Genomic DNA, 20,904 nt, shown 5'->3' with positions numbered 1-20,904 from the left:
GCAGGCAGAAGGACCGAAGTACACTGCTGAGGGGAGCAGCGGGCGGCAGGAGAGGTCTGTGCGCCATGTGGGACCCTCCTCTGGTGGCCGGGGAGCAGCCGGGGATCGAACCGGCGCCGCAGAGGCCGCGGGCAGCTTCGCAACCCAGCGCACAACCGCTGCGCCACCGGGGAGGCCCCCCATTCACTTTTTGAGATAATTGCAGCATAACTCAGTATTAAAGGAAAACAACTATCTGCTCCATGCCTGCTTCAAAATCTATAGAGTCCTTCCTTTTATAGTCTCTTGCCTATTTAAAAACATTTTTAAAAACCTTTACTTAAAGAATAAAATTGGATAGTCACTTATTTCCTTTATAAAGTGAATTATATTGGCAGCTTTGTTTCATAAAATTAAAGAAATTCTACACTGATATGACCAATGACATACAAAATTATTTATGTATCAATATTTCAGATTTTTTTTTAAATGAGTGACCAATGTGCTGACAACACTAGGGATGCCCATTTACATAACATTGATCTCTTTTTTGTTATCTTACTTGAAGAAGAAAGTAAGAAATCAAGACCACAGCCTAATGACTGGGCAATGGAGAGGAGTACTAGCTGTATGAAATCAAGAACATCTTCATAGAAACTGAAAGGTTCTTCTGGCAGCTGTCATATTAGATCATGATGTAGTATGATCACAAACATGGTCAGGATTCAGGGTACCAAAACGATTCACTCTTAGACTGCAAGCTGACCCTGAGATTTTAAACAAGCTCCCAAGCCCAAGTTTTTAAGAAATGTGAAAAGAGGAGCTGCCCATTGGCTCTGATATAAAAGGTTTAAATCCTTTTATATCACTACTCTGAACAGGGAGATGACAAGAAGTTCCTTCCTCAAAATAAGAGGAAATACAGCCTTCCAGAGAGTAGAAAATGTTGATATTATAAATTGGTTGAATCCCAGAGTCATGGTGCATGTCAGGAATGTTAATGTTTACCCATATGCACTGTAAGTTGTAAATTCAATTTTATAATGATCATGAACCAGGAAACCAGGCAAAAGGAGGTAAGATATCAGAGGATCTTAAGGTGGGATTCACACTGCTAAAAAAAAAAGGGGGGGGGGGAGGGAGATGGGAAAGAATAATGAATCTTTGTGTTTTGAAATTATATATAATAGAAACCAATACATGTTTCTCTTAGGGAGACATAGTCTTCAAAGACCAAATTTAATAATGATGGAAGATTTCTCTCCCTTTTTCCCCTCCCTTTTAATTATTATACATAAATTTAACTTAGAGTTATTAAGTAGATGCAAAACTTTGGGAAAGGAAATAATCAGCCAGACTACTCTATCAAGAGTAGTAGATACTTGATTGCATTTGAATATGGTTCAATTAGATTGCTAAGTAACTGACTTAGAATTCCTTTTGAAATCTGTGATAGCATTTTTCTGACTCTTCATTACTCTCTTCTTAATATTGTTTCTGTTTTCTTATCCAGTCAGTGTGGCTACTAATATAAATAATGTTTTCAGTTTCAAGTATTTTTTAGTTTAAATTCTGATTCTGTTCTTTTAGTTAGCAAGGATTCAGATGGAAATAACAAAAGATAAAAATAAAATGGCTTAACGCAGATGGTTCCTAAACATGGCTCCTTGATGGAATCACCTGGTGACCTTAAAATGCAGATGTCTGGCCCCCACCCAACATTCTGATCAAATTACAGTGAGGTGTGAACTGGCATTGGGCTTTTTTTTTTTTTTAATTTCCAGCTGTATCTCATGTGTAGCAAATTTGGGGAACCGCTGGCTCAAACACTAAGAAGAGCTAATAACCAGAAAGTCCAAGGGAAGACCAGTCTAGACAATGGGTTCAGGGATTTAAGCTTGCCATGACCACTCTAGATTTCACTCCTTTGGATTGTTCAGAACAGCAGTTTTGTCTTGGGGGGCTTGTTCTCACAGTTCTCAAAAGGCTGTGCCAAAACTTACATCCAGACAGGACAAAAGAAAAAGTTACTTGTTTCCATGTCTATTTTTAATACCTGTGATAGCTATCATAGAAACTCATTATTGAACTTCCAAACCATGCCACATTGGTGAGATGGGGGTCCCCCAACATACTAAGCTAGTTACTCACCAGGAGAATGAGATACTGGCACTGCCTTAGATTAAACCAACACTTCCTTGAGTCATACTGCAGGCAAGCAGGTAGAGAAGAGAATGTAGACACCTAACAAAACCATATTTCTACCAGTTAGAAGAGGCAAAGAGGTCGCTTGGTAGGAAAGTTGGAGTATCTACTTTTCTTTTTCCCAATGTTCTACTCCATAACCTACTGTCTACCTGGAGAGGTTTTCTTTAATACAAATACTTCTATTTTTCTCTTACATCCCTCTCTTACTTCAAACATGATGCTCCATAAAAATGAGAAATCACAAATACATTAGGACTCAGAGTTCATTAGGAATAACAACTGGAGACAATTAGATTCTTAAAGTAAAGTGGATGGAGCTGGAAGGGATTATGCTAAGCGAAATAAGTTAGAAATATTTCTAAGCGAAATAAGTTAGAAAGACAAATATAAGATGGTGCCACTTATATGTGGAATACAGAGAAAGCAAACAAAGGGTCAGGAGAAAGATAAAATTTGTAAGATGACCACGGATCTGAGGCATACAGCAGGAGAGGGGGAGGACTAGGGTCAAAACAGGGGAGAGAAGAGCACAGGGAACTGTGGTGATGGATGATAGGTGATGTGGTGGGGGGAGAACAATGTGGACTATACCCTGAGGGGAGAAATCAAAGACAGTTCAAAAATTAACAATGACGGAAGGGAAAAATGTACTTAAAAAAATGAAATACAACATCAAAAAGCCTGTTTCCTTTTTGTTAAGGTCTTAATGGAACAAATTTCAAATCTTTTCCATTCACACTCTGATAGTATTTGCAACCCAAACCTTTCAGACCCAGAAATGTAAAAAAATGTTTCTGTTACTTGTGTTTTATATTGCTACTTTAATGTATTAGTATTTCAATTTTCGCTTAAGTATACTTCAGATTTACAGAGCACACAAAAATACGTATCCCTGAAGGATAGCAGAGCAAAGGAGAGGCTGCAAGTTGCTATTTTAAGCCTCCCAGAGTGAAATAATGAATGGTTAGCAACTTGACTGCACCTTAGTAGCATTTCTTCTCTGGGATAAAGCTGCAGTTGTCTCCCGTGCTAGGGTAATAGTAATTATGGAAGTCCATCTACCTAGGACCAAGATAATCATTCACCAAGGTCTTCCAACATGTCAGTGTTTGCACACAATGCCCTGCCAGTAAGAGAGGAAAGAAGCTGATAGAAGGCATGCGTTTCTTTAGAGCTGTGAGTTATCTATCTTTAGGTATAATTGAGGTTAAAATTCCTAGTAGCTAATCAATTCAGAAACCAGAAAGTGGCCAGTGTCTTATTCAAATGTGTCTTGACAAGACTGACATGCTACCTGCCCAGCTGTTCAACAAACCCACTGCTAAGATTTAATGATGATGGGAAAAGTACACGACCTATTGGGTACGATCACTGGGGGCCAGTTTCTGCCTCAGAGCTGCTTTCACAAGGTCCCTGGATAGGCTATAATCATGATCAGGTAGTAGGACAGGGTCATACTTGGGGAAAACCTAGCACCAGTGTTGTCATCCAGTGTCAAAAAGCAGACCTCTTGCTCTCAACTGCTTTGCACTTGACACTTGAGGAAAACAGGTAAGGATGTAATACCCAGTGTAAACAAACACAGTTGTCTGCAAGATGCTATTAGGTGAAGCACAAGAAGAAGGTAAAGTGGCATAAGTATTAATATAGGTAAATAAAAGGCACTGCCAAATTTATTTATTTTTTTTTTTTTTTTTTTTTTTTATAGAGGCATGCTTTATTTATTTGTTTGCTGGTTTGTTTGTTTTTGTTTATACATGCACTGGGTACAGTCAGAAGCGCGGGAGGGTGAGAGACTTCACCAGAGCCAGAGCGGGGAGCAGAGCAGGCAGAAGGACCGAAGTACACTGCTGAGGGGAGCAGCGGGCGGCAGGAGAGGTCTGCGCGCCAAATTTAAATCAAGGTATCTTAACCGCTGCCTCCAACCCTCACTCCCTAACATCATGTAGTTCCAGAGAAAAATAAGCAGAAGTCTAGGGAGTTCAAGGGAAGGCTTCATGGGGACTTACTTTAATATTTAACATGTGTATGTTTTCTCATCATAAATAAATAAAGAGAACATTGCAATCTGAATTAGAGGATTTCTCAGTGAAGGGAGTTCTGTAGTCTCCAGCACATGTTTGTTGCTTCTACTAAATTCAGACTACTTGTGTGGATTGTTTACCTGGCTGGATGTGGGGGTATCTTCAAGCAACTTGGGTAAATCTTGGCTAAGATTCCAGAGGTTCAGAATGGAAACCACATCCTCTGATACCCTCTGTTTTATTATTTTTTTTTTGGTTATGTCTCACAGGTACTTTGAATTGTCATATGCTAAAATTCAAAAACTATTGGGAATAGTATCACTGACTAACGTATTTTCGAAGATTCTAAGAAGTAGACAATGATAAAATAATCCACGTATTTTCAGAAATTTAAATGACCTTATAGCTACTAAAAGCATAACGAGGTGAAATACACTTAATTTATTTATGCTTTATTTATTTATTTGCAACTTATCTTCTCAGTCTAAGAGAAGGTCACACTTGAATGCTTTCCAATCTGGCCTGTGGCTACGATGAGTAGGTAGACATGAGTTACATAACTGTGTTGCATGTAACCCCATCATACAAAATAGAAAATTGTAGAATAAAATACTTTCAGTAAGTATTTCTGATGAATTTTGGAGAATTCATGAATTCTGGAGAGGAATTCAAGAAGAATGGAGAGAAGATGATTGAAAAGATGGGAACTCATTCTCTAGGAAGAAAGAACATGGAGGGCCTCCCCGGTGGCACAGCGGTTGAGCGCTGGGTTGCGAAGCTGCCCGCGGCCTCTGCGGCGTCGGTTCGATCCCCGGCTGCTCCCCGGCCACCAGAGGAGGGTCCCACATGGCACGCAGACCTCTCCTGCCGCCCGCTGCTCCCCTCAGCAGTGTACTTCGGTCCTTCTGCCTGTTCTGCTCCCCGCTCTGGCTCTGGTGAATTCTCTCACCCTCCCGTGCTTCTGACTGTACCCAGTGCATGTATAAACAAAACAAACAAACAAATAAAAAAAAAAAAGTATTAAAAAAAAAAAAAAAAAGAAAGAACATGGAAATATTTAAAGTGTGGAGAAGAAAGTTGCTGGTTGCAAGGTCCAGGAACTTCTGCTTATTCTTAAAATGATTTGGGGTCTCTCTTACAGTCTCAAAGCACACAGTATTGTCCCTTTGTGGTAAATATACAAAAGGACAAACAAGGGCCTCCCCGGTGGCACAGCAGTTGAGCGCTGGGTTACGAAGCTGCCCGCAGCCTCTGCAGAGCCCATTCGATCGATCCCCGGCTGCTGGGCGAGTGTCCCACACGGCTTGCAGACCTCTCCTGCCGCCCGCTGCTCCCCTCAGCAGTGTACTTCGTCAGTCTGCCTGCTCTGCTCTCCCCTCTGGCTCTGGTGAATTCTCTCACCCTCCCGCGATTCTGACTGTACCCAGTGCGTGTATAAATAAATAAATAATTTTTTTTTAAAAAAAGTACAAACAATATGTTATGGGAAAGCCAATCTCATACTTCACACAATTGATGCCTCTATGCATAGGAGAAAATGTTGGCCCTTCCTCAAGACACACCATCTGCCTGGAAATTGTAATAATAAATATCCAAATTCAATACAACCACAAAAATGAATGGTGGCTCTAAAGGGTGCAGCTGCAAATCTTACTTGTTACCTTTGAGAAGACCCAGGTGTATTACTCATGTAAGTATACGCTCTTCAGTATGAAGAAAGATGAATCCTGCTGGTTCTCATGACCAGAACTTACATTACATGCAAGTCCTGAACAGAAATCGGGAACACAGCAAACACAGAAGACTGAAGAACTGTTCCAGAGATGCACTAAATTACAACTACTACCACAAACACCTCCTGAGTGTTTGCACCATTGTCTATGCCTTACCGTGAAATCACACACCAGAAAAACAAAAGTCTCATAGCTAGATATTAGGAGCAGGAGCAAAGTTGCCAAGCCAAAGCTATGGCCAGACTATGGATAGTGAAGCCTTGTACTTTACTAAGATCCCCTGCAGCAGTTACCTGCAAATTGAAAATTAGTGTCATTTGCCTAGGGAACAAATATTTTTGTTGCATTCAGAAGTATATTCACATTCACAAATTGGAGGTCTAACATGTGAAAACTATTAATGTGATATGGTTGCATTATTTTTAGCTGCAAATAAGGATTCTAAGGAATTACTCACACAAAGAAAGGTCAATGAAACATTCTGCTATAAACGGAAAAACATTCACATAGAAATGATCTAAGACCTCAGGCCATTACTGCTACATTAAAAACAAAAACAGAAAACCAGCAGGATCACAGATATTAAGGAATTTTAGGCTGAGACAGTGAGGGGGAAATGCATCCATCTTATTCAGCTTATTTTCCTCTTTCAGACACAGAAGATAAAGGCAATGAGATGAGAGAAGGTGAAGAGACTATGTCAATGGTTACTCTGTTTTTAGAGGCCAAATCAAAGGGAAAATAATACAGAATAACAGGCAACAGGAAATGTCCCTCTGAGTTAGCATTCAACATACAATTAATTTATTTCCTAAACAACTTGCTACATTAAAATAAAATTATGTATATTGATGGCCTCCCTGGTGGTGCAAAGGGTTGGAATGCATCCTGTGAAGCTATCTGCAGCCACTGCAGCACGAGTTCCATCCCTGGCCAGTTTGCTAATCACATGGCGCAGCAGATCTCTCCTGACTCACCCGCTGCTCCACTCATTAGTGTATTTCAGTCAGTCTGACTGTTCTGTTCCCCACTCTGTCTCTGGTGAATCCTCTCACCCCGACATTTCTAGCCTGTACCTTGGTTCTTGTATGCAAAAATAAATAAATCTTTAAAAAAATAAAATAAAATTATGTATATTGGAATGCAGTGTCTGAAATGATGTCTTTATTTTTTTTTAAAGATTTATTTATTTATTTGTTTGTTTGTTTGTTTGTTTGTTTGTTTATACAAGAACTAGAGACAGGCCAGAAGCCTGGGAGAGTGAGAGAATTCACCAGAGACAGAGCGGGGAACAGAACAGGCAGATGGACCAAAGACACTGCTGAAGAAAGCAGCGGGGGAGGCAGGAGAGGTCTGCCATGCCATGTGGGTTGCTCCTTGGCCGGTGGGGAATCCAACCAGTGCTGCAGAGGCTGCAGACAGCTTCGCAGCATGGCGCTCAACCCATTGTGCCACCGGAGAGGCCCTGAAATGATGTCTTTAAAAGGTTATTTCTCATTAGCAAAGCAAGTCAACAAGTTTAATTACAATGCAACAGTTTTTATTTTATTTTATTTTTTTTCTGCTTTAAAATGAGAGGTTTTATTTTTTTTTTTAAATATTAAATTTTATTTTTATATTCCCCCATACAATTGCAAACGCCCCATTCTGACCCCAATCCTTCCCCTCCCGCCCCCCACCCCCCAAAAAGTGTCTCTGGTTCATAGTTTTTGTTGATTTTGATTTTCACTTTCTTATTCATTTTCCTGGTCCCTTATTTAAGTTTTCTAGATTCCTGCTATGAGTGAGACCATCCGGTATTTTTCTTTTTCTTTTTGGCTTATTTCGCTGAGCATGATCCCTTCCAGTGCCATCCATGTTGTTGCAAATTGCATGTGTTTATCTTTTTTGAATGCTGAGTAATATTCCATGGTATATATGTACCACATCTTCTTGATCCAGTCATCTATTTTTGGGCATTTGGGTTGTTTCCAAAGCTTAGCTATTGTAAACAGTGCTGCTATAAACATAGGAGTGCAGGTGCTCTTTGGAATTGATGTTTCTGTGTCCTTTGGGTAAATACCTAGGAGTGGAATTGCTAGATCATATGGAAGCTCTATGTTTAGTAGGTCCAGAAATCTCCACACAGCTCTCCATAGTGGTTGGACCAGTTTGCACTCCCACCAACAGTGCACAAGAGTTCCTTTTTCTCCACATCCTCGCCAACATTTGTTGTTGCTAGTTTTTTTAATATGTGCCATTCTCACTGGTGTGAGATGGTATCTCATGGTAGTTTTGATTACAATGCAACAGTTTTTAAATCCAATTAAATAGTCTTATATATTCAAATCAGTCATTGTATTGAGAAAACTCCTATTTTATTTTGGCTGTCAATATGTACATTAATACCAAATACACTCAAATATAGTTCAATAAGCATGTTTTCTCAAGTCATAAACAGCTGTCTTAAAAGAAAATCAATATTTATAAATATCTGAACATTTGGCATGGAATAAACAAAAGTCAGATAGATGACTAACTTGCGAATATTTTGCTTGTATGTATGGTCATGTTTAATTATTGTATCTATTGTAAAACATCTTTCCAAAGTAAGTATTTGGTGCTCAAAAACCTTTTGGAACTTCATAATAAATGAACAAATATAAATCTTTTTACCACTAGGTATTCAATAAGAGGAAAACATTTTATCTTTTACAGAATGGAAATATTTTGTGAAATATTATCCCATAGTCAATATTTAATTTTCTTATTATTCAATCATTGTAACTATTTAGCTAGCAAAATAATGTTTTGAGATTTTTTTAAAAAATTCCACCTTAACAGAGTCCAGCTTTCATTAAATAAAAATTCAAGTTGTGGAAACTTATTTGTATAGCCACATATTTGAGTTTATGGAAATTTCAACCTATCTTCACATAATTGCAACAATATCATTTTAATTTGTTTTTATTTTTAACACCGTGATGATTAAATACATATTTTATTTATTTTATTTTTTTAAAGTGGTTTGTGACTTAATACTGAATTCTTTTTTTTTTTTTTAATTTATTTATACAAGCAGTGGGTACAGTCAGAAGCGTGGGGTGGGGGGGTGAGAGAATTCACCAGAGCCAGAGAGGAGAGCAGAGCAGGCAGACTGACGAAGTACACTGCTGAGGGGAGCAGCGGGCAGCAGGAGAGGTCTGCGTGCCCTGTGGGACCCTCCTCTCGTGGCTGGGAAGCAGCCAAGGATCGAACTGGCGCTGCAGAGGCTGCGGGCAGCTTCTCAACCCAGCGCTCAAGCACTGCGCCACCGGGGAGGCCCTAAATCGATATTTTAAATGGACTCTTTATTAGCCAAGTTTATCCTTTCTAAGATTAAAATATGAATACCAATAAATCTTTAAAAAAAAATAAAATAAAATCTGAATACCAAGTGTGATTCAGAAATTCTATTACTTTCAGTCCTTAAGCCACAGAGATCTTGAAAATTCTTTCCTTGGCTATAATAATGTGCCAAAATTAATTAAGGCAAATGAAGATTCTAAATAAATCTCTTCCTCTTAAGTATTGTTTGAGTAATTGCTTATGCTTGACAAGGTATTTTGCATGAGATATCAACAATGTGATTTGAATCACACTTACAATTACAAATTCTTCAACCACAGTAATTAATAAATTATTGTGCACTCATGGGACTACCTTGAAACTTTTAGAATATTTATTATTGAGAAGTTTAGTTGAACTATTATGGTGTCATCATAATTTCCTAAGACCTTAAATTTCTTCCAACTTCATTATTTGACTACCGTAGTACTATAATTTTATTGAAATCTAAATAACACAAATCTTTGTGAGATCAGAATGAAAGACGTATTTCATATTCTACTTAGGAAGGTTTTATTTACTTAGCTAATGTCTAATGATTCTACTCCTCTTAATGTCCTGTAGCAGCTGGTTAGTCTCTGTATCTGGGAAGACTCAGAAGTAACTGGTGTCCCATTCGTGAAGAAGTTGAATGATTTCCAAAGAAATTTTAGAATGTGGTTATAATTCACTTCCTAAAATAAGGAATCAAAAATATCTGCAGTCTGAGCAAGTGGTCATAGAGGAAATTTAATAGAACATACTTTCACCGGAAACCCAAGGAGTTAGGGTTTTTATTATACCATAAAATTTTTTTTTTGTCATTATATTGCCAGGAACCTCCCCCCATACTGAAACCCTGTGGGCTTATATTTCTCAGAATAGTTAGCACTGAGTATTCTTTAGAAGGATATGTGTGGCACTGTTATCCTTGTGTCACCTCTTGCCTGTTGTTATTCCCAAGTAGGTAGTACTTGAAAACTGTTTAAGAAGGTGTGTAAAGAAAACAATAACACAGAAATCAGTGAAAAAGCAATTGCTTGTGTTATTGGTGTTCTGGAAAAACTAATTTCCCTCTCCTTTCTTGACTTTTAAGAAAGAGGAACATCATTACATTTAACACAAGAAATATTTTATTTTGTCTATTGTCATTGGATGATGCTTCTGCTGGTTATCCAGACATCTATGAATACTGTCACTTGTGCCACTGGTCATTGGTCCCAGCTTTCCAGAAGCAAGACTGAAGAGACAATGTGTCTGCTGGGCCCTAATCCTTAACTTAGTGACTACAGTTTATTGGTTACTTCTTTGCATAGATCCAGAAAAACTTGAAATGATGCCTTTTAATTTGACTGCAGTTTCCTGACTATCAGTAACAGGTCTGGGTGTTATGACTGTACTTCCAAGTTTGAGCAAATGGGGAATAGAGAGCAAAGTAATTTTGGTCTGGATTTTAAGTAGTAGAAAAAGTCAGGAATGCATCATAGCTATTCTATGTGAAATAGCAGCAAGGAGAAAATGTGATTCTAAAATGCAATTCAGATTATGCTCAATGAAATAAGTCAAAAAGAAAAAGAAAAATATCAGATGGTTACACTTTCAGGAGGAATATAGGAGAACAAAATAAGGGATCAGGGAAAAATAACAACATTCTAAAAATAAAACACATAGTAAAACTAAACAAAAATAATCAGACAAGCATAAATCAGAGATACTTGGAAGGGGAGGGGGAGAGAAAAGGAGGGAGGAGCTACGTAGGTAGTACTTGGGTAGTACTAGCTACAAGGGACTACGGTGATGCTGCACAGGTGAATTGGTGGTAGAAATTTTATGGGGACAATATCTGATGTAAAATATATACAAATAATGAAATTAATTTAAAAAATAAAGTAGAAAGGTAAACCAAACAAAAAAATAAAAAGGCAATTCAAAAAGTATAAGGCTTAATAAATATTTGGGATCTCTATTTTATGGCCGATGGGTATACATGGGAAAATCATGGTACTTTAGGAAATCAAGATTACCTGTAACATCTTTCTTTTCTCTTTATCTAAGATAGCAGGCCTTCTACCTAAAATTGTGGTTATTGGGTCTCCCTGATGGCACAAGGGGTTAAGTCGCAAACTATGAAGATCTCCGCAGCCACTGCAGCACGAGTTTAATCCCCAGCCAGGGAGCTACCCACATGGCGCAGCAGACCTCTCCTGACCCGCCCGCTGCTCCCCTCAGCTGTGTACTTCAGTCAATCTGCCTGTTCTGTTCCCCACTCTGTCTCTGGGGAATCCTCTCACCCCCTTGTATCTCTGGCCTGTACCCCAGTTCTTGTATGCATAAATATATAAATCTTTAAAAAATAAAATAAAATTGTGGTTATTGGTTAAAAATAGTTTCCCTGCTGCTAGTGCTAATTTACCAAGAAAAGAACAATGGCCTCAGGGCCTCCATGGTGGTGCAAGGGTTAAGACACAACCTATGAAGCTATCCGCAGCCACTGCAGCACGAGTTCAATTCCCGGCCAGGGAGCTACCCACATGGCACAGCAGACCTCTCCTGACTCACCCTCTGCTCCCCTCAGCAGTCTATTTTGGTCAGTCTGCCTGTTCTGCTCTCCACTCTGTCTCTGGTGAATGCCTCTGGCCTGTGTCCCAGCTCTTGTATGCATGAATAGATAAATCTTTAAAAAAAAAAAAACAAAAACAATGGACACATACAAAAAGACATGAATATTTGGATGGATCCTAAATATCTGCAGAAGTTTGATCTTAATGTACTAAATTATTCCCCCTTTGATGGTGGGAGTGCTTTGGGAAATGTGTTGTTGAGATGGAAAGCTATACTCCTGACAGTTACATAGATCTATAAATCCATGTTCTCATAATAAAAAAATTAAACTATTACAGAACAAAATATCATAATTTATTTTGGTGATATAATGCCAATTATAAAATAATTATTTAAAACATTTTTACATTGCCTTCTAGCAATTTGGATGATGAAATATATTACTAAAATACAATACATTGTCTTGTGTTAAATTAGGCCATCAAAGAAGGCAAAATTGTGAAATGATGCTATTGGTAGAAATAGAACACTGATAGGAATAGAAAATACGGAATTAGGACTCATAATGCAATTTTTCAATTACTTTGGCTCATTGCCAATAAGCAGTGAAAAAAATGTATCATTGTTTCTACATTTCAGAAAGTCCTGTTTTTGTACTGCTATACCAGTACTGTCTACCAAAGAGAATTAGAACTAGACTAAGATTCAAGAGACTTTTGTTCTAGCACTAACTCAGCACTAATTTACTTGAAAAACCACTTAATTGCATCACTGATGATCACAGGAAAGACCTGGAAACAAATGCTCACCTGCAGGAGAGTAAGTCAATAAAATGTGGTAGTCACACAACAAAATATCACAACAGTCAAAACAAATGAACTGCAGTGACACACACACAAATGATGGCATGTTAGCAGCCTGATATCAGATAGAAAAAACCATCCCCAAAGATTTCATCAGCATGATACCTTTTTATAACATTGTAAACAAATAAAATTAAAATAAATGTTTTAAAGAAAATATACAAGTAATCTGAATACAGTTATATACCTCGTAACTATGTTTTGGTCAACTATGGAACACAATGGGGGTCACAATAGGCTTTCCTTGTAACCCAGATATTTAGGAAGCTGTGCCATCTTGGCTGGTGTCATCATATTTTATGATATTTACTCAATGACAAACTGCCTAACACATTTCCCAGAGGTAGCCTCAGAGTTAAGTGATGCATGACTGTCTATAAAAAGAAAGCAAGCAAATGATGCACCAAGATGGAGTGGTCTGTTATCAGCCCTAAATCTTGTATGAGAGTAGAGTGGAAGGGAGTTAATTATTGACTTGCATATATTTGAATTACAGGGGAAACTAATTTCATTTCTTTTCTATGTGTAATTCATGCTCAAGGATAACAGCAAACTGGTTAAAAATGCTGATTTTTAAATGCCAATTTATCTAAAATACATTCATTTTAGATCATTTGTACAAATGGAATTATCTCTACTAAAACAAGAAAAGGTTAAATGAACTTGTTCACAGAAAAAAAAAAAAGTTGCCATCCATGGTACCAAAAATAGAACTTCTCATTTTCAGCCTTATGATTTCAACAGAAGACAGAATGTTCACTTTATCTGACTGATAAAGACTACAACTTCTCTGAGGACTCTATTTGAACTACTGTATAAGTACACATAATTACAAGTTTCTGGAAATATGTACTGTTTATTTTATCATTTGTAGTAGCAAGCAGAAAGACTTGGGCTTAGTATTTACTCAACAGTGATGCTAAATTTTCAGAGTCATTACAGACCATTTGTGAGGGTCTGTTTAGAGATCTTTAAGATCAATGACCCATTACTGCAATTATAATCTAAGTTGGTTCCTGCCACATATACCATGTTCTTGCTACCCGAAAGTGACATGTTGATGTGAAAAACACTCAGCGCATTATTAAAAATGTGTCTTTTCTCTGAGAAAACTGCAGAAATAGAACAATAACTGCACTTTACAATTCTCTTTCCAGTGAATGATGTGACATATTGTGTTTTCAATCTCCTGTGATAAAATTGTAGATACTCTTTAAAAAACTCATAAAAGAGTACATTTATTTTTGATTATTTTTATCACTTAAATCTTGATAGTATCTGTCTTTTCTACCACATTCATATAGAATCTCACATAGTCATGTACTCCAACCATCTATATACGCTCAACTTTACATAATTCCTTATAACCTACATGAAGGAAAATATAGATTACTAGTTATGTGATTATATATTCATAGAATTGGAAGGACCTAGAGACAAAGAGCAACTAGTCAAGCAGAATTTCTCAACTGATACCAGAATCCCTTATTGCGCAATTGTCTTCATTTGGGGCTACTTGGGGTTGTGGGAAGATATCATCGGCCCTTTTGAGACTGATGAAGCTATAGTGTCATCCCAACAAAAATATACTTATGTGTGTAAATGCATGTGCCATTTTTTTCTTCTTTTTAAACTTTCAATATTGAGTTTCCGGAATCTATTTTAAATTAAACAGACTCATTGCAGAGTCTAACTGCCATCTTGAGAATTCTCTGTGAAATGCTGACTGTAGCCTGACTCAGCAATTCCATCTCTCTTCCTTATCTGTGTCTATAAAAGAAACAGGAGACCATATGCTGATGAAATAAAAGACCCTGCACTGCAGCCTTCTCTCTGAAGACCCTTGTAGACTAATCATAAAAAGACAAAGGAACCTATCCAAAATCACCGAAGCTCAGACCACCTCCCTGCCTAACCCTCAACAAAATTCCCATTCTCTGACCCTTGTAGAACAAAACTTGGAACTGCCCGTTAGATGTGGAGTTGGATCCTGATCCTTAGTCTGGAATAAATGTTTCTTGACTATCATAGCCTGATTATTTCTTCATTAACAAGTTATTTCACATGTTTCTAAAGATTACATGACTCATTTAAAAAAAATTAACAACTACTTCCAGGAAAGTAAATAATTGTAAATTTACCAAACCATAAAAAAAGAAATTTTAGTGACTATTTAAAATATATTTTAATGAGAAGGTTGTTTTATTTAGAATAACCTTCACTTAGTAATATTTATGTAATTTTAGTATTCATCAGTTTTGGTCTGTTGAAACAAACTCAAATAACAAAACATTTTAATAAATATTAAAATAGCAAGTACTCAAAGTCTCAGCTCACATAGCTTTCAATAATAATTAGATGTCCTTTTAGAGTAGTTTTATGTCAAGACACCTGAGATTAAGATACTTCAAGTTAAAGTTCCACCTTTGTTCTCAAGTCAAATGAAATTCTATTTGGAAAGGTAAGTGTCAATAATGCAGCTTCTGTCTGCAAGGAAAGGCATTGGAATGCTTTTTTTCATTTGTAAATCATCTGAGCAGAAATAACCTTTAGAAGACTTCTGCAGTCTTGCAGTTGCTGTAGATCTTCCCCATGGATAAACTAACAAGACTTTTTATTTTTCAGCTCCCTTTCTCTTCTTTCAGCACTGGAAAGGTCACACATTTTTAACTCTAATCTCTTCCTACAAAATGGCAGGTGTTTCCCGCAGCAAGTTTCCAAGACCAGCAAGTCCGTAATCAAATTGCTAGTATCTATTCTATGGACAGTTGTCTTACAAGAAAGTCTAGCTACTAATGAAGCTGTCTTGTCAAATTAGCCTAAGATACAGCAATGCTTTACTTAAAAAAATAAAGTGTAATTTTCTTTTTTTTTTTTTTTTTTTTTTAATTTTCTGACCCAAATTCAATTAAGTGCATCTAACACATCCACTGGAAAACCAAGAAAATTTTGACTGTCAAAAGAACACACTTTGCTCCATTTCTAAATAAAAACTTGAGAATAAAGTTTCCATGCTATGACTGTGTAATTATTAGACCACTTTTCATGGAGCAGACAAGGCATCTTTTAGGATAATTGTGGGAGTCTCTGTTACTTAATGCATGTTGATGTTGCAAGTAATGTATTTCCAGGAAAAATAGAACCTGTCTTTTGCCTCCAATGTAATCAAGCTGGGTGTCGGGACCTGAAACTCCACAGGTACTACACAGGTACATACAACATCAAGATTATCAAGATTTATTTTCATTACGAGCTTTTTTTTTAACAAAGAAACTTTGTTAACAACTTGTCTTTAAAGTATCCATAAGAAATCACACACACACACACACACACACACACACACACACACCCTAACATTCATACAACAGATAAAAATCAGAACTTTACTGAAACAATCAGAGTTTTCACTCAATTTCATGCCAAATGGGAATGGCACAGTTGTTATCTTCACTATAACTGGCTTCAAAATAGTAGCAAAATGTCAGAGTTCAGAAATAGGTTACATCAACTGAACAGAGACATGTTTTTCCTTTTTTTTTTTTTTCCTTGTTTGGAGCAACCCACCAGGTTAAACATTTCTAGAGTTCATGATTTGATAAAGTTTTCTCCAACTATTTATGATTCATTTTGCTTGAAGTATGTCAAGAAAAACACATCGAGGCATTATGTAAGTTTTGGTAATTTCTACTCTTTTATAATTGAACTTTTTCTCCAGAAAATAAAAAAATATATTATTGTGGGGTATATTTTCAAGATGTTCAGAAATGAGCTTTCTTGAATTCAGGCTCTCATTGGCAGGAAACTTATCACACAAAAAACAGTCTGGCTTTTGTGTCCCATTATATTTAGCAATGCAAATAAAGTCAAAGGGAATACAAAAGCCATCAAGCTCTCTCAGTCATTCTCCAACTTAAGCTAAATTCAATATGAACAGAAAGAGACACACATAAACATAATGTCAGACATGTTTTTGCTAGTTCTTCTGACTGCAATGCTATTCTAGATGCCATTATATAACAAGGTTGCTAATTTTGTATACTGAATCCATGACACTCTATCCATGTTTAAAGTTAAACATTAAACATATCTTCCAAAAAATTCTTTGCACATAAATGGATGGAACCAAAAATAAAACATGCATACATATATCTCAAGTGAACACACTTATGGCCAATTAAATTCATTAGTTCACTTTTCAACTTCACTGAAGTGAATATAAAATTCACCTGGTCATATTAACATACTTGTTTCACCTCAGGATTCTTAAAATTAATAACTCAAAAAGAATTAAGTTTTGTTAGAAGAACATATGCTCAGAGATTTTCCATGCTTTCACTAAATAGCAGTGTTTGGATAACTATAACTTCAGTCAGTAGGAGGTTTTACTCCTTCAGATTTATCTGTGAGCATTTTAGCTGACTGTTCTTTTAAGAAATCTCAGTCTCATTAATTGTTACTATTTCTACCTGAATTCTCGATGAATTCACATGACTACTAAGTAGTATATACTACATGGAAGAGTCATCTGCTGGGCAGTCATTTCATTAGCACCATAAGATCAACATTTGGTTTATATGTGTTTATAAATCCTAACTGCTTCTAATTTAAGAATTTAGCAGATGAAATTGCATTTTGTCATCTGTCCAAAGGCCTAAAAACAGAAAGTTAAGATGTAGTTACAATCTTAACTATTTCAACTATATGTGGAAGAGACATGTTTTCTATGCAGAAGACATATGGCTGAATAGTTATTAAAATCTTAGTTTCATACCTCTCGAATAGCAGTACAAAACTCACTCTGAAGCACTTTTTTGAGGGACTGTAGCTTGTGCACTGGTACTTCTCCAGATTCCTGTAGTTTTTCCAGTAATTCAATTGCTCTGGCAACATCTGAGCAAAATAAAATTAAATTAAAATTAAAATTAAATAAACTAAAAATGAAGAATAAATTGCATTACATAACCAAAGTACCATTATTCCAATTGAATGGTGACAATGAAAAGTAAATGGGATTAATTATAAAATGAGAATTTACAATTCATAGTTTATTGATTCTGTCTTTTGTAAAAGGTCATATAAATCTGTTGTACACAGTTTGTCATTTAATATGTCTTCTTGATGGCATTTATTTTACGTTATTTCTGTCACAAAAATCAGATTGAATATTCTTTCAGGAACAAAGAGCCGGAAACATGTCATTTTTTAATATTGATATCCTAATAACCAAATGAGTCCTGTCAATTTCACCTATGAGATTTTTCTTTCAATTTGATGTTTTCTTTCTTATGAGGATGTTATCACTTTAATCACATCTGTATTTGCTCATTTACTTCTATGTTTGTTTGACTAGTATGTTTATTTACTAGTATATTTATTGCCCTTGCCTGTAACTCATTGAAGTTAGGAATATATTTGTCACATTGCATCCACAGAGTCTAGTTTATATAGTGAATAAACATTTGATGAATGAATTAATGGTCTCTCTTGATTTTACTGCCATTATGTTATTTCAGGCCCTCATTATCATCTCTCCTTTGTCTCACTGGAATCATTTCTTCTCCTGCATTGTCTGTATGTGATCTGCAAAGTTATCCAAAAATAATGATAAAGTGGAGTGATAATACACCTACCAGCTTCTAGAAAAAGAATTTTCAAAAACAATTAATTTAAATGCTTCTCTTTCGATTGGCAACATCACATGTTAATGTATTTAAAAAATAAGTTTCTTAGTGCCATAGCTTTAAAATTCCTCAAATGGCTTGTGGATTGCTAAGAAAAAACGATAAGGTGGAAGACCATTTAAAAAATACTTATGACTTCTTCTAATTCTGTGGCTGAAATCAACAACTCACAGAAGTTACTTAGGCATTTATATATATTAGAGATTTTCAATTCCCTGTGATTAGCTTCAGAAAATACCCCACATCCTTGAGATTATAAATTCTTTCATACATATATACATACCTATACACAGACATACACTAATCTGTGTTCCTATTAGATCTGGAACAAAGTTTAACAAGAATGGGACCCTTCCTTTCTGAAGTCATGGAACTCAGAATCCCATAAAAGCATAGCTATCTAGTCATCATAAACTTGTTACCACCTCAGAATACGGGAGAAATGGCATATTTGTATGTGTTTAACCAAAGCTGGAATCTGGAAGTCTTTTTTTTTTTTTTTAAAGATTTATTTGTTTATGCATACAAGAACTGGGATACAGGCCAGAGGTGTGGAGGGTGAGAGGATTCACCAGAGTGGGGAACAGAACAGGCAGACTGACGAAATACACTGCTGAGGGGAGCAGTGGACGAGTCAGAAGAGGTCTGCTGCGCCATGTGGGTAGCTCCTGGCTGGAGATCGAACTGTGCTGCAGTGGCTGCAGATAGCTTCATAGGTTGCATCTCAACCCCTTGCACCACCAGGGAGGCCCAGAATCTGGAATTCTTTTAATCAGCAAAATACTTTTACATAAAACCATAGCAATAAAGTGTGTAGATTTATTTATGAGTCCCTTTGAGTTTCCTGCACTTGATTCTCCTTACCTTTATTTTATGAAACTATTCTACAAAATTTGATTATGAATATAGAAGTGTGGGTTAACCAGTAGAATTCAGATTATGAGGGACATTAGATAATGACTGGAGATACTACTAAACAAAAAACAATGCAGTCACAATCTTAGAACATTTTGTGAAACTTATTTCTCCTCTTTCCTCTCATGTTCATCCTCTTCCATCTATCCCTTTATCTAAGCAAAAACTTGGGTGCTTCCTTTGTCCCACCACTCCACATTCCAATAATCCTAACTTCTAAAAACAACAAACTTTGATTGAATTTATATGACATGGGAGTCAGTATATACTAATTGCTTAACAACTTTTAAGCCATTTTATCTTTATACCAAACTATAGCAGTGAACATCCACATTTTGCAAATGAGAAAATTAAGATGTATTATAGAGCGTCGAAGTATCTCATTAACAGATAGAAGATCCTGGATTTGGAACCTGATGATTCAAAATTTTTATTTTAATTCCAATCACAATTTTTCTTTAAGCAGCATTTTCCTTCAACATTCAGCGCTTTAAATAATAGCTCTGTGCACTGCAAGCTTTCTTGATTAGAGGCTGAGCTCTTAATCTTTCCTCCCTCAATAAAGATTAACCCCTGTTCCATTTATCAGTGTGTCTCTCTCAAGTAATGTTACAGGTCATCAGAATCACTTGGAGAGCTTTAAATGGAAGATGAGGTTCTCAGCCACCCACTGGAGTCACCTGGGAGCACTGACAAAAAGAACAGATACCTAGATCCTACCCATATACATATTTCCCAATTTCATTATTCAAGAGTATGGCTTGGGTGTCAGGGTCTTCAGAGCTCCTCAGTGATTATAATGTATAGTTAGGTTGGGAGTCACTGGTATAGAGTCTCAAGACATAGCCTCAGATTCTACTAGCAACATTACTTATGACACTAATTGCTGTCACTTATAATGTTCAGAATGGCACTTATCTAAACATTTCACTTAACAGCATTATGTGATAGGTACTGTATTATCTCCACTTTGCAGAAGAGGAAACCCAGACTGATAGAGTTAAAGTTACTTTTCCAAGGGAAAAAAGTAAGTCGTAGAGTTAGGATTTGAATCTTGCAAATACATTTATTGAATCTGGGCTATATTCAAGACGTGGCTCAGAAACATAAATTCTTAAAATCGTTCTCAGTACTTTTCCTTTGCCAGTGCTGTTCACAGAGATTAAGCTCATCTGATCAACCAATCCTTGTCTGAGGAATGAAAGCAGTGACTCTCAAATTTTAGTCAACATAAAAATTTAATCCTGGACCATTTATTAAAATTTGAGATGAAATAAAAGAAGGTAAAAGATGGAGTCTTGAAATCTGCTCTTTCAATAGTCATCTCAGATGGTTCCAATGGAAGAAATGGTTCACAGATATAAATTGTTCACAGATACACTCTTTACAGGTAAACAGATAATTTAATGCATGATTTAGAACCAAGTGAGGGAATAGTCAGTGCTTACCTGACTTATTTAGGCCATATTATAAAATTTTTGCAAGTATACAACAAGATTAATATTGTTTTCATTTTACAATTAATGAAAATAAAACTAGACAAAAGACCAAAAAGATGAATTATCTGGTCTAAGGCTATACAACTAGTAGATGA

General features: G+C 36.4%; 1 protein-coding gene across 2 annotated transcripts in view; it reads right to left on the bottom strand.

Annotated features, from left to right (window-relative positions):
• Nucleotides 1-20,904, bottom strand: part of LIN7A (lin-7 homolog A, crumbs cell polarity complex component) — a 113,104-nt gene that overhangs the window by 57,561 nt on the left and 34,639 nt on the right. The window contains exons 1-2 of one of the 2 annotated variants that reach the window (XM_037513930.2): nucleotides 18,679-18,756; nucleotides 17,486-17,604 (exon numbers count right to left, since the gene is read on the bottom strand). Coding sequence is in view for 1 of the 2 variants with exons in the window: in XM_037513929.2 (XP_037369826.1) it covers nucleotides 17,486-17,604 (119 nt within the window). In the remaining variant the exon portion in view is untranslated. Of the gene's footprint in view, nucleotides 1-17,485; nucleotides 17,605-18,678; nucleotides 18,757-20,904 lie in introns of those variants that run through there. The other variant, XM_037513929.2, reaches the window with a different exon arrangement.

The sequence above is a fragment of the Talpa occidentalis genome, unplaced genomic scaffold (genome assembly GCF_014898055.3).
Source record: "Talpa occidentalis isolate TD23 unplaced genomic scaffold, MPIMG_talOcc4v2.1 talOcc4.16, whole genome shotgun sequence".
In the NCBI taxonomy this organism is placed as follows: domain Eukaryota; kingdom Metazoa; phylum Chordata; class Mammalia; order Eulipotyphla; family Talpidae; genus Talpa; species Talpa occidentalis.
The sequence above is the reverse complement of the archived record's forward strand: the minus strand, read 5'-3'. Positions and strand labels throughout refer to the sequence as shown.